The sequence below is a fragment of the Zingiber officinale genome, chromosome 9B (genome assembly GCF_018446385.1).
Source record: "Zingiber officinale cultivar Zhangliang chromosome 9B, Zo_v1.1, whole genome shotgun sequence".
NCBI classification, from domain to species: Eukaryota; Viridiplantae; Streptophyta; class Magnoliopsida; order Zingiberales; family Zingiberaceae; genus Zingiber; species Zingiber officinale.
The window spans coordinates 108,011,415-108,026,611 of record NC_056003.1 but is presented as its reverse complement, the minus strand read 5'-3'; the positions used below and the strand labels follow the sequence as shown (position 1 = coordinate 108,026,611).

Sequence of the window (15,197 nt, the reverse complement as noted above, 5' to 3'; positions counted from 1 at the left end):
TTTTTAATTTGACTGAAGAATTTTTTTTCAATTGGTCTTATTTTTTTAGCATGTTTTTAATCTCCATGCAAGGGTGAGGTCATTGGAAGTGGACTTGGAGAAGCAGAAGGTGGTGGTGGTTGGAGACAACATCACTCCATTTGAAGTCCTCATTAGTGTATCAAGGGTTATGTTTAAAAAGTTGTGGCTAGACCCTTAGTTAATTGATTGCTTAGCAAGGATAATGTAAACAAAACCAAATGCAAACTAATTCTCTCTAGTATGTTTTATAGTAATTAAAAAATCATAGCATCAATCTATTTGAAATGCAAGCAAATTTATTGAAGTATTTCTTGATGAGGTTTTGAAATCATTGTATCAATTGGTATCAGAAGAGGCAAAGCTTCCAACTAGCTATCCTTTGGAGAACTCTGAAATTGAGAAAGTTCGATTGCTGACTTCAATAGAGGCCGAATCTACTAGACATGAGAATGAAAAACTACAAGTATTTTACATATGTTTGTAAGAAGTATTGTATATATGTTTTGAACTTCTAGCTTCCAACTTTTTTGCATATGCTAATCAATTAGTGATTGGTACTTTGTGGATCGATGAGCAACATCTTTGGACTTACCCACCACACATCACCTTTGATTCCTTACCTAGTTCTTCACCATAATTTTTGACCAAGGGAATGAACTCTTCATGTAGTCCAAATTATTTGGGATTGACTCCTTAATTTATTTCTACCTAGATTTCCATGTATCAACAACGTTTCTAGGAGGACAATATGAAGTTTGAACTACTTGATATGACTCACCAAAACTGCTTATGGGAACTATATGTGCTACAATTTATTGCTTGTTTGAGATATTATTATCCTCCCTTTTATTCATCTTTGTCGTTTGCATATTAGCTGTGAACTCTGGATGAGTTACATTTTTTTTTGTTGTTTTGCTCTAACAGCTGTGTCCATTGTATCCACATAATCTAGAGTAATTATTACTACTTATATTATCCTCTAATCTTAACACTGGACAAGTTTTTAAGAGTATTATAGCATAACTTAGAGACAACACAATTGCTAGGATTGAAGTTTTGCACAAGGTTTATGATTTTCTGTGCATTTAGTCTCATGCAATTTTGAATGTCTTGAGAAATAACTTCTTGTAGATTTTATTCCATTTGTATGATACAAATTGTTTACCAAGCTCTACGGTAGAACTGTTCTTGTTGCAATGTCTTGAAAACTATGAAGCATACTAAAGCTTAATTTCCCATTATTATTGTAAAATATCGAAAATGGGCGAATCACCATAAGGGAAATTTTTAGGAATTTTCAGAAATTTTCTGGAAATTTTTAGGAGCTCGTATGGCTTAGGTTACGGGGATAAATATTGGGTCACGGGAAAGTCTATTTAGGCTACTTCATTTAAACGAGAAAAAGTTTGATTTTCTTATTATTTCTTTTTATTTTTCTATTTCTTTTTCCCTTTTTCCCCCTCTCCCGAGCATCGTCCGAACATCATCCTGTCACGACGGCGTCGATTGATCCATCATCGGCCAAGCAACCTCCTCTTCCTTCCCGAGCCGCACTGCCGAGCTCTTCCCATCTTCTTACCACCGGCCAAGCTTCTTCCTCCCTCGGAGTCACCTTTGGCCAAGGAGAGGTTCTGTGCCGAGCCTCCACCTTTCTTCTCTTTTCCCCGACGTCGACGCCACAAGGGAGTTGATCGCAGTCGAACCGCCTGTGCCCTAGCTGCCACTATCAGAGAGGTTCTGTTGGTTCTCCAGCAGAGACGAAGCTGCCGTCACTGAGTTGGGGTAAGCTATGGCTGAGATCAGATTGGTAGGAAGTGTAGTTTGCATTTTATATATAGGTTTGTAGAGATTAGGTGTTGATTTCAATTGTGCTAATAGGAATGATTGTTCAGGGCAGTAGATTCATAGTAGCTCTGGCCACAGAGCTTCGACAACAGGCACCTTCAGTTAGCATTCTCCGACAGTCGCTTTCCAGCCGTGAGCCAACAAGGAAGTTTCCGACTTGGGTGAGTTTTGGAGTGACTATGCTTATCATAATTCTAATTAAAAGGAGAAATGATTAGGGTTGCTTAATCTAATGGATTAGGAGTTAGATGATCCAATTAGGATTTATAATTGGATTTGGATTTAGGTTAGTTTCTCGGGAATTTGATTTAGCTAATTAATTTATACGTAATTAGCTAAACCTGTATATCATGTTGTTACAGGACTGTGATTCGAAACGGGCGTCTCGACATCGAATTTGGTTTGATTCGATCTATATCGGAGGCGGGTACCTTGACTTATCTATTTTGATATGTCATGTTGGTATGCTTAGTAGATTTTAACAAGTAGTAATAATTATGTTTATATCTGCATCGGTATGTCACTATTTGTTTTCGAGCATGCTTTGTTTGTTACCTACCTGTTTTGCATACATGCCCTGTATATTATTTATGTTACAGAGGTAGTGACATACCATGTCATATGATATATTTACTAGATTAGACATTTACTATGTCTGCCACATGTACTTAGATTTGATGATTTGATCCATGTATATTTGGTACATTTCTTGGACGTAGATAAGATCAGGATTTTTATACTTAGTGTCATGCACCATATCGCATGATTGCATGCTGAGCGATTGGCAGCTCCATTATTGTTGAGCACATCGCCAGTTATATAGATCTGCACACACCACCACTCATAGGTTAGTGGTATGTCAGGCAGGGTGTGTGGCAGTTCTGCTGTTAGGTTCCGCTGGTTTGGTGACTCAGCGTGGTAGCTAGCAAATAGTTCTGCTCTGTTAGGTTCTACTGGTCTGGTGACACAGCGTGGTAGCCGGCAGATAATTTTGCTCTGTTTGGCTCCATTGGTCCGCTCATGGGTAGTGTGACGCAGCGTGGTAGCCAGTAGAGATCCCTCCTCTGGACTGGATCAGGGAGATTAGAGCATTGCGTTCCCCTACTTATGATTTGGGGTAGGAGGATAGGTGTACTCCGACAGCATCCCATCCACTTAGGAGCAGTGATGGCAGAGTGTACGGTTGTCACAGTCCTACCCACTCGGTCTTACCATCGTGTGTGAGATGACTGACTGGCGTCAGGGATGACTAGAACATGTCATGGGCATCATATGCATAATGCATTTATTGTTTGTGTTTGCTGCATTTTGTTGCTGCATATTGGATGGATGCGATGGATGACTGGCGTCAGGGGTGACCAGGACATGTCATGGGCATCATATGCATGATGCATTTATTGTTTGTGTTTGCTGCATTTTGTTGTTGCATATTGGATGGATGCATATGCTTGACATGCATACAGGGACATGAGGTATATGGTCTGACGACCTTTATGTCATGATAGGAGGCCCTAGTGAGTACAGTTTGCTTTCAGCCCTTTTCTGTTATGCATTTCCAACTTTTGTCCCAGGAGACTATACTCCATATTTATTGCTATTTGTTATAGTTTACTATGCATGTCAACTAGGTATCCGCTGAGTGTTGAACTCACCCCCGTTATTACTATTTTCAGGTTGAGGTTGTTCAAGAGGTTCCAGTCGCTAGTCCCCTACCATTGCGCGTCGCAATGAGTTCGCACATTTTGGTTTTTCTTAATATGTTAGACTATGTTTTTAGACTTGTATCTTTTGGCACTTGGATCTTGTATGATCTCTTATTATCGATGGGTTTTCGTTTGGATGTATGCTGGTGATTTGTCTTTTATGGGTGTAGTCGAATAGGATATCAGATTTGTGTTTTATGGATGTAGTTGAGTAGGATATCGGATTTGTTTTTTATGGGTGTAGTTGAGTAGGATATTTGAAATGATTATCTTATCGTTACTTAGGTTAAGATTTTACTATTAAAATGCGTGGATGTTTGCTTATTTTTATTGTTATTGTTCTGGCCGTGTTAGCCGAGGTATATGTGGCCCTGAGGGCATTGTAGGAAGTTTCATATTGTCACCCGTACAAAGAAAATACTGTCGAAATTTTTTCTGACATAAACTACTTAGGGCGTGACAATTATTTTAATACTTCGTTACTAGACTCCAACATATTGAATATCATAAGGTTATTTGACTAATTTTGTTAATTTATTCAATTTTACATTTTTGCTTCTCAAAAGTAATGTAATATATCCTTGCTATGGTGTTGACTTGAAATTTATCTGTACAACTGGTCCTATTTATTTATTCATTATGTACTCCTTGTTGCTTATGTGACTCGCTCTTCAGAAATTTTAACAAACACCTTCAGCATTTCAGTGTATGTGCACTTTTAGTCTCTCATTAATGCTGTTTATGAAAGAAAATTTATGTTATTTTCTTTGAGTTTTTATCAGCATTCCAGTGTATGTGCACTTTTAGTCTCTCATTAAAGTTGTTTATGAAAGAAAATTTATGTTATTTTCTTTGAGTTTTTATCGGCGGGTGTTTTATTTTCTTATGTTTCACTTATTTTAGCTTAATCATAGTCCAATTGTTTTTTATCTCTAGATTTTTTTTTTTTGTGTTTTATTTTTGGATAGGGCATTGTTATTTCATAAGTCATCTCCATCTGTCTTGTTTTTATTATGTTCAATGATTGTTTACAAGAGATATCAGCATAATTAGGTGGTCATGGTCTATTGTGCTTGAAAAGTGAACTATGTTCCTTTTATATTCACGACTATGATTAGATGGTCATGGCCTATTGTACGTGAAAAGTGAACTATGTTCCTTTTATATTAACGACTCTACACTGAACTTTTCTTATCTTTATTTTTTAAAATATTTTATTTCTAATAAATTTTCCTATGTAATAATGACTCAGCAGTGTCATGATAGTCATGCACATTTAGGTTCATTTTTGAAAGAGCAAAATATTATAATTATAAAAACAATCATTTCTAAGTTTATTTACAGTTGCATGATGACCCCACAGGTCATCCTAGTTGATATGTGATGGGATGTTTGTCACATAAGGTCGCGGGGTCGAAATTCAGGATAGTCGGGGTATAAATCCCTGGTCTTTGTGCAACTCACCCCACCTGCCACATGCTCACTCAGGATGTTGTGATTTACCTCTCTCATGATCTTAAGTCAGGGGCGTTAGAGGCGTTGGGGGCGAACTATTTCGCCTTTTGCCAACATTCCCAAGAAAATATTGTATCATGGTATAGTTAGTTCATTGGAGGATCTTTTTACCAAGCAGATTCCTTGAATGTAGTTAGTTTATTAAAGGATGGTATCTTAATATCATGGAGCCGTTCGAAAACTCGAGCATCATGTAGATTTGCCTTCAGGTTTGTCCCGTCCGAAAACAAAACCTCTTGTTCCATCCGGCATCCTTGGCCATTGAAGAGGCTTGTTCGCAAATGCATGGCCTACGCACAAGTCGCAAACAAAACACCATGAGCAAACAAAGAAGCTAAGATTTAACTTGAAACCCAAGTAACCTAACACTAGCATTACCATTTTGTTGAAATTGTTGAGCTCTAGCATCACTGCAGAGGTTCTGTTTAATTCGACCTCTTCCTCGACCTTTATGTCTATTCCTTGGAACACCTTTGCCCTGCTTGCCTTCCTACATAAAATGTAGAGTGATCTCAATGAGAGTCCCTCAATGTGAAGATCTTAAAAGAATAACCGCCGAATCTGTCAGCATATCTACTAGAGAGATAATTTTCCTATATTCGTGCAGTAGGCTGCCCTGTAGAAAGAGATGTCCTAGATTTTGAAGGAAATTCCTGCTTACTTTAATTTTCAAAATGTAATGTTGGTTTTCAAATAAAACTCAGAGTAACCTCTTTTAAAGCTAGCATCTCATGGTTCGCTATAGAAATTTTCTCCTGGTTTGCATTTGGTTCTTCAACATGAGCACTACTGTTCTTCTCGGATGTCCTTTTGAGGCCTTTTAGAGCAAGCCCATGCTTTCCCTAAATTCCATTTTCTCGCTGAGCTGGAGCACGACGAGTGGTCAACCCACATCAGCGGTTTAGGCGTCCGGAGGGAGTCCGGATGCACGACGTGGATAAACTTCAGGGATGAAGTTTCGACGAGAGCACATCATGTTAGCATGGTCCAGGCGTCCGGGAGGGGATCCAGACACCCAGATGGATCTATAAAAGGAGATTTCAATCAACAACTCTAGGACATCAATGCAAACAACTTCCGCTTCTGCGCACTACTCTGAAAAGACATCTACGAGGCCCAAAAATTGCTTCGACGATGACTACACTACAGATCTGATTCTCCAAGTCGTCGATATCTTTTTATTGTTGAAGTTACTTATTCAATTGTAATCATTCTTGCAACTTTTCGAATTGATTAGTGATTGCCAACAAAAGCACTCTCACATGTGGGCCTTAGAGTAAGAGTCGCCACAGGCTCTGAACCAAGTAAATCTTGGTCGTGTTAGTGTTGCTTTTTTTTGTCTGTTTTCTTTTCGTCTCTTTCTTTATTTCGCCGCCGCTTGTCTCTCTGAGTTTTAAACAAACATGAAAGCTACGAGCACTATTAACCCCCCCTCTCTCCCTAACGCTTTCGATTTTACATATGATATACATTAAACAGAAATAAATTAGACATATAAATAGAGCCAACACCAGCTAAAGACATGAGAGAACCATCAGCGGTCATGACTAACATAGAAGGTGATGAATTTATAGATATAAAAGAATTGACATTAGACAACATATGATACGAAGCTCAAGAATCAAGGATTCAGATAGGAGAATATATACCTGAGGTACCACTAGATGACAAACCTATGTGAGGCATGGGATGTGGCGTAAGGAACTTTTGATATTATTTGGTAAGAGTAGCGGTTATGGAATTGGATGATTGAGTCACTCTAGAGTCTGCAAGAAGAACTACTGCTGCAATGTTGGGTGCTCTAGTTTTAGGAAATCATTGTTGTGGTTGATTACCAGATTTTCATAGAGATGGTAAAATCAACAGTCACATTTTTTTATCGTCAGGTGGACATAAAGAATTCAAAATATGATCTCCACCTTTAAAAATGTAGAAATATTCTCTTAAAGTTTCAAGGTCATCTAACGGTTGAAACTCAAGAAAATATAATTTTTCTATAACCGCTTCAAAGAATTCTGAAAATAAAATTATTCCACGATTTATCAAGAGAGAAGATGAGGAGATGGATTGATTCTGATACCCTGATAACAAAACAAAGAATACAAATATAGTATAAAAGCAAATATATAACGAAAAAGAGAAAGAGGTAGCAGTAAAAAGGAAGCTAGTAAATTATATTATTAAAAATTTAGATTTATAAAAAAAAGAAAATATAAATAAATAATAATAATAAATTAATTTATTTTTATATAATAATAATTTATCATATATTAATCGGACGACTGAGCAAGGTAAATAATCCTTAACATATTAGCAAATAGCTAGAGTATTAACTCCTTATTGTTCTTAGTTGACCTTACCGTTTTTAGATTTTTAGTTTTTAATCTTTGTCTTTATCATTATATTTGTCTTTATCTTCGGACGACAGAGCAAGGTAAATAATCCTTAACATATTAGCAAATAGCTAGAGTATTAACTCCATACTGTTCTTAGTTGACCTTACCGTTTTTAGATTTTTAGTTTTTAATCTTTGTCTTTATCATTATATTTGTCTTTATCTTCCTCTGTCAATATCTGTGTATAAATAGAGACAGAGATGGCGCTGATGAAACACGAGACAACCAGGCAAGAGGAGGGAAAGGAAAATGGAATCTTCACTAGTCCTTATTCCTCTGTTATTGTGTTTCATTGTCCAGGCGGCGGCGGCGGCGGCTTATCCGCTATCAACGTCAGGGCGGTGGATCGTCGACGCTGGCTCCGGCAAGCGCGTGAAGCTGGCGTGCGTGAACTGGCCGTCTCACCTGGAGCCGATGGTGGCAGAGGGGCTATCGAAGCGGCCTCTGGACGAGATATCGAAGGCAATAGGAACTATGGGGTTCAACTGCGTCCGATTCACCTGGCCGACGTTCCTCGCAACTAACCACTCCCTCGCCAACCTCACCGTCCGACAGTCCTTCGAGCGACTCAGTGCCCTGAATTCCACCGATATCTCATTAATCGAACGCCACAATCCAGCTCTCATCGACCTCCCTCTCATCGAAGCTTATCAGGTGACCAATCAGTTATCTCCTCGCGCGATCTGTTTCCTTTAAATTATACATATTATATATATATATATATATATATATAAAATCAGACTCCGGTAGATAAATGCAATGATAATAATGCAGGCTGTAGTTTCAAATCTTGGAGACAACAATGTGATGGTGATATTGGACAACCACATAAGCAAGCCAGGGTGGTGCTGCAAGAAAACCGACGGTAATGGCTTCTTCGGAGACACCTACTTCGACCCGAACGTGTGGTTGGAAGGCCTACACAACATGGCCACTCTATTCAGATCGCATAAGAACGTGATCGGGATGAGCTTGAGGAACGAGCTGAGAGGACCGAGACAAAACGTGGAAGATTGGTTTAAGTACATGGAGATGGGAGCCGAGGCAGTGCATGCGGCCAACAACGACGTGCTCGTCATCCTCTCCGGCCTTAGCTTTGACATCGACCTCGGCTTCCTGTCCACCAGGCAAGTGAAAGTGAGCTTTTCTAGCAAGAGCAAACTCGTGTTCGAGGTACACTGGTACTCCTTCTCCGACGGCCAGGCGTGGGGCAACGGCAACCCCAACGACGTCTGTGGGAGGATCTCCGGCAGCGTCACCAACAAGGCCGGCTTCCTGCTCGACCGCCAGTTTCCTCTGTTCCTTAGTGAGTTTGGGATTGACCAGAGGGGAGTGAATGAGAGGGACAACCGATATTTCAGCTGCGCCTTGGCATATGCTGCAGACAAGGACTTGGATTGGGCACTGTGGACGTTGCAAGGGAGTTATTATCTCAGGGAAGGCGTCGTGGAGTTGGAGGAGACGTATGGCCTTCTCTCATTGAACTGGGCTACAGTTCGGAACCCAACCCAATTGCAGAGGGTCCGAGCCATACAGCAACCTTTTCGAGGTCCAGGTTTCTCTGATGTTCCACCCTACAAGATTATCTTCCATCCCTTGACCGGCCACTGCGTCACACTCGACTCCTCTCGACGTCTCACCCTTGCAATAGGCCCTTGCAGCCAAAGGTGGAACTTCAATGACGACCAAACTTTGTCCCTGACGACAGGTTCAACGTCTTCCTGCATCACCGCCGTCGGGCTCGGGATGCCCGTCGCGTTGGCAGAATGCCACCGTGTGACGAGCTCCAAGTGGGCCCTTTTGTCCTCCTCTCACATGCACGTGTCCACCAAAGTCGCCGGCGGCAATGCTACTGTGTGCTTGGATGTCGGCCGCGACGGCAGGAGCTTGATCACGAATCCTTGCCGGTGCTTGGGTGGGGACGCGAGGTGTGACCCCGAGGGCCAGTGGTTTAAGTTGGTCACCTCCTCCAGACTTATTAATTAATTGATCAATGCTGATCCGTGTGGACCGATTATAAAATTGTGTCATTTCTAATTTAAATTAATGGTTTCAATGTAATTCGATGATTTATGATTCCATTTTATAAAATAAATGGTTAAACTGATCATGTTTGAGGTACGGCGTAAAAAGTGAAATTAGTAAAATCTTAAATATATGTCATTTGGATAACTCTGGGTATTAGTAACGTGAAAAGTTAAATTAATACGAGAGCTCCAGTGACAGTCCGGTGGTCGAAACGTGAAGTGTTTATTGTATAAGATTTTGGATTCAAAAAGTTTGTATGTATCTGGCGCTATAGTCTGTCAGACGTGGCATTATGAATATAAGTATGAAGAAAGAATTATGTGTCATCCTTGTGATTCTTCTATAGGAAAATATCTTGATATTGTATTTCTCTTGTTTATAATGAAACTACGTAATGTGAGATTAGGATTTTCCGTTGATATATTTCAACCATTCAGTCAATCGGGATAGGAATATTCATCCTGTCCAGTTATATTAACATCATACAATTTACCACCCTGGATGTGTGATACAGTGCATGATTGGGGGGTCAATAAGATGATGTGATTAGGAGTCAAGACCACAGGCTGGTCAGAAGTCAAGCTTACGTAGAGGTCAGAAGTCCAGCCTTTGTGGCTAGTCAAAAGTCAAGTTCATGTGGCTGGTCAGAAGTCAAGCTTATGTGACTGGTCAGAAGTCAAGCTTATGTGGCTAGTCAGAAGTAAAGCTTACGTGGCCAGGGTCAAAGTCTCAGCTGACGGGGCAGTCAAGGAAGAGGATCACAAGTCGAACAAAAACCAGCCTCGATAGCGATCAAGAGCTAGGCCCACATGTCAAGCACAACTGAGGACTGAGCCCACAAACCACGCAAAGACTAGGCAAGGAAGGCCTCTGAAGCAGGTCAAGAAACAGACCTGGCGTACAGGTCGGAACGTACAAGCCATGGATAACAGTAAACAGATGCAGGTCGGGATACGGACCGATCGTGTAGGTCAGAACGTACAGGCCATGGATAACGATAAATAGATGCAGGTCGAGATACGAACCGGTCGTGCAGGTCGGAATGTACAAGCCATGGATAACAGTAAACAAATACAGGTCGGGATACGGACCTAGTGTACAAGTCAGGATGCACAAGCCATAGACAACAGTAGACAAATATAAGTCGGGAAACAGATCTGGCGTACAGGTCGGAACGTACAAGCCATGGATAACAGTAAACAGATGCAGGTCGGGATACGAACCGGTCGTGCAGGTCGAAACGTACAGGCCATGGATAACAGTGGACAGAAGCAGGTCAGGATACAGACCGGTCGTGCAGGTCAGAACGTACAAGCTATGGATAACAGTAAACAGATGCAAGTCAGGATACAGACCGGTCGTACAGGTCGGAACGTACAAGCCAGGGATAACATCGGACAGAAGCAGGTCAGGATATAGACCGGTCGTGCAGATCGGAACGTATAGGCCATGGATAACAACAGACAGAAGCAGGTCAGGATACAGACCGGTCGTGCAGGTCGGAACGTACAAGCCCGGGATAACAGCTGACAGAAGCAGGTCAGGATATAGACCGGTCATGTAGGTCGGAACGTACAAGTCATGGATAGCAGCAGATCGAAGCAGGTCGGGAGGCAGGCCGGGCGTCCAGGCACTACAGGACAAACAAGTCAGGGAATCGTAACTGCTCGTCAGAGAATGTCAAAGGATAATCAGTGTGTCAGGGAATATGCTAACAGTCGGGGCTCATTCCCCCTTTGGTTCTGTCGCCAGCCTATCAGGAGGAGCCACGTGTCATTCACCGCCAGACAAAGCCTGACAGTCGACATTCCCTAACACCCGCCAGGTCCCAGAAACATCTGTTGCAATATAAAAAGGGATGCTTTGTCCCTTATAATTGCAGTCAGCAGTGTCAGCTATCCATCTAGCATCACTATATCCCTCCAGAACTACAGGGAATCTCTCATACCACAAGCCCAAGGATATAGTGTCTCTTAGGTATCTGAGTACTCTGTCTAATGCATCCCAATGCGTTCTGTCCGGACAGCTGGTAAACCTGCTTAATTTCGTTATAGCAAAAGAAATATCAGGTCTAGAACAATTTGCTAAATACATTAGACTACCTATTATTTGTGAGTATCTTAATTGAGACACTGCCACACCACTCTTATTCTTGTGGAGAGTTTTTGAAGGATCATAAGGTGTGACAACAGATTTAACTTGGGTATAGCCATATTTCTCTAATACTCTCTCAACATAGAGTGACTGAGAAATTGTTATTCCATCAGTTGAACGAGTCAACTTCAGCCCTAAAATCATGTCAGTACAACGCATATCCTTCATATCAAACTTACCACTTAAGAGGGTCTTAGTCTCATTAATAATAAAAAGGTTATAACCAAAAAGTAGGATATCATCTACATATAAACATAAGATAATACAATTATCACATTTCATTTTAGTATACACACATTTATCAGAGTCATTCATTTCAAAGTCAAACGATAGCATAGCTCTATCAAATTTTTCGTGCCACTACTTTAGGGCTTTCTTCAAACTATAAAGAGATTTGACTAACCTACAGACTTTATTCTCATTTCCAGAAACTACATGTCCCTCAGGCTGATCCATATATATCTCTTCTTCAAGATCTCCATTAAGGAATGTCGTTTTGGCATCCATTTGATGGACCTCAAGATGATATATGGATGTCAATGCTATTAACACTTGGATTATAGTAATTCTAGTAACAGGAGAATAAGTGTCAAAATAGTCAATCCCTTCTTTCTGTTTGAATCCCTTAGCAACTAGGCGGGCTTTGAATTTATCTACTGACCCATTAGGTTTTAATTTTCTCTTAAACACCCATTTACATCCTATAGTGGTACACCCAGGAGGTAAATCTACCAACTCCAAAGTGACATTAGAGATAATAGAGTCCATTTCACTTTTAATAACCTCTTTCCAGTGCTTAGCTTCAGGGGAAGCCTTAGCATCTCTATATGTCACAGGGTCACCTTCTATATTATAGGTGATAAAGTCCTGGCCTAAATCCGTAGACACACGTTGCCTCTTGCTCCTTCTCAGTTCTGTATACTCACTAGATTCATCTAGTCTAAAGTGACTTGAGGAAGGTATACCTACTACGGATAATGGGACCTCTACGGAAGCAGGCTTATCTCTAGTAGGAATACCAGATATAGACTGAGGTGTTCTCGTCTTCATAGGAAATATATCCTCAAAAAATGTAGCATCTCGAAGTTCTACAATAGTATTTGCATCTATTCTAGAAATTTCTGATTTAATAATCAGAAACCTATATGCAATACTATTTTGAGCATAACCCAAGAAGATATCATTTACGGTCTTTGGACCAAGTTTTTTTCTTCTATGTTCAGGTACTAGTACCTTTGCAAGGCACCCCCATACTTTAAGGTATCTCAAACTTATCCTCCGGCCTTTCCAAATCTCATATGGATTTTTATCCCTTGACTTCATGGGGACTCTATTTAACACATGGCATGCAATGTATAGAGTCTCCCCCCACATGAAGTTGGGTAACCCAGAACTACCTAACATGGAATTAATCATATCTTTAGGGGTTCGATTTTTTCGTTCTGCTATACCGTTGGATTGAGGACTATATGGAGCAGTTATCTTGTGAATTATACCTGCATCTTGACAAAAATTTTAAAACAAGTTCGAGGTAAACTCTCCACCCCTATCAGACCTTAACCTCTTAATAGATTTATTTGTTTGATTCTCAGCTTCAGATGTAAAAACCATAAATTTATCTAAAGTTTCATCCTTAGTTTTAAGAAAATAAACATAACAATAACGAGAGTGATCATCAATGAAGGTAATGAAATACCTTTTATGGTCTCTCGTTATTATACCGTTAAACTCACAACAGTCAGTATGAATCAATTCTAAAATATCATAATTTCTATCAACTGATTTGAAGGGTTTACGGGGTTGTTTATATTGCACACAAACTTCACATTTTTTCTTATCATTTATAGCATGCTTAGAAATAATGTCTAGATTCATCATCCTTTTTATGATATTAAAATTGGCATGTCCTAATCTGTCATGTCATATATCATAAGACTCAATGTTATATGAACAATCAATATCAGTAGATTTATTTAAGGTAGTATTTTCTACATTGAGTTTAAATAAACCTTCATTAAGGTAACTTTTTCCAATAAATGTTCCTAAATGTAATATTACAACTTTATTACATTTAAAGTTCAACTCATAACTAGCGCGGACTAACTTTGACCCGCTAATCAAATTCCGACGGACCGCTGGAACATGATGCACGTCATGCAGTGACAGGACTTTTCCAGAGGTGAACCTCAGGTTAACTTGTCCTATCCCAAACAACCCTGGCTGCAGAATGGTTTCCCATGGTCACGGAAGTGCCTTCAATTACCTGATAAGTAAGGAAGGCAGAGCGATCAGCATAACAGTGCACATTAGCACCTGTATCAACTAACCATTCATTGGGTTGATAGATCAAGTTTAGTTCAGGTTTGAAGGTAATAAACCTATTGCTGGTGCCGTCACTAATAGTCACAACATTTGCTTGTGCCTTGGTGTTGGGCGTATTGCTTTGGTTTTTCTTCTTGTCCTTTTGCTTAGGGCAGAATTTGGCATAATGTCCAACTTGTCCACATGCCCAGCACGGCTTGGTTCCATTTTTCTTTTGAACCTTTGGTTTGGGTTTCATCTTGTTCTTCATTTTCTGATTTTTGAATTTATTCTTGTCAGATGAGACTACTACGTTTGCCTTTGGAATAAAATCCATAGGCATTCTTTTATCATCATCTTTATGTTGATTCCGATGTTCTTCTTCGATATTTAAGGCAATTATCAAATCTTCTAGAGAGATTTGACCTCTCCTATGTTTAAGAGTCATGCCAAAATCTTCCCAACTCGGAGGTAATTTTTCGATGATAGACAAGACCTGAAATTTTTCGAGTAATAGCATATCTCCTTCAGCAAGACCATGAATTTGAACTTGGAATTCATGTGTCTGCTCAACCATAGATTTCCCTTCAACCATTTTGAAATTTATAAATTTTGTCACAGTGTACTTTTCTAAATCAGAATCTTCAAAGTTGTATTTTTTATCCAAAGATTTCCACAGCTCTTTAACCGAAGACGTTGAGCAATATACATCAAATAGTGTGTCTGAGATGGCAGACAGGATCCTCCCATGGCAGAGATAATCCCTTTGCTTAAACCTCTGTAAGGCAGCACTATGTGCAGGTTCCTCTTCATTAGGTGAAAGAGGATATGTTTCTATAACGGAGAATAGCCCTACCGTAGTAAGCCAAAATTTCATCTGTTGTTGTCAACGTCTGAAGTTTTGCCCGAAAAATCTCTCGGGTCTGGCGCTAGCCTCATCAAACCCCGTTACCCTATCATTCATCATGTCTATTGATGCTGGCACTATATTCTCTAAAATTGTTGTTGCGTGAGAGCACTAACACAGTAATATATTTGCACCAAAATAGCAAGCATGCAATAAACAGGTAAATAAAAGAGTAAGGTCCAGAAATTGTTATCCTCCGGTTGAAGCGTCGGCGTGCCGAATGTCTTTAGAGAATATATTGCCGCCCACGGTGCAGAGGCTCTCCGGCAAAATTCTCCCAAGATCCGACAACCACTTGCGTCGTCTGTACGTGCACTCTAAGACGAA

At 40.1% G+C, this 15,197-nt stretch overlaps 1 protein-coding gene and 1 long non-coding RNA gene across 2 annotated transcripts; one reads left to right on the top strand and one right to left on the bottom strand.

The window, feature by feature from the left end:
- Positions 1-5,539: 5,539 nt before the first annotated feature.
- Positions 5,540-5,929, bottom strand: LOC122022595. The gene is made up of 2 exons (XR_006123032.1): positions 5,795-5,929; positions 5,540-5,574 (listed from the first exon to the last, which is right to left on the bottom strand). It is a non-coding gene; the product is annotated as an uncharacterized LOC122022595 (long non-coding RNA).
- Positions 5,930-7,786: 1,857 nt separating this feature from the next.
- Positions 7,787-9,466, top strand: LOC122023280 (glycosyl hydrolase 5 family protein-like). Its single transcript, XM_042581343.1, has 2 exons — positions 7,787-8,134; positions 8,255-9,466. The coding sequence occupies exons 1-2, from the start codon at positions 7,895-7,897 to the stop codon at positions 9,464-9,466; spliced, it is 1,452 nt and encodes a 483-aa protein (XP_042437277.1). The 5' UTR covers positions 7,787-7,894.
- Positions 9,467-15,197: the final 5,731 nt, after the last annotated feature.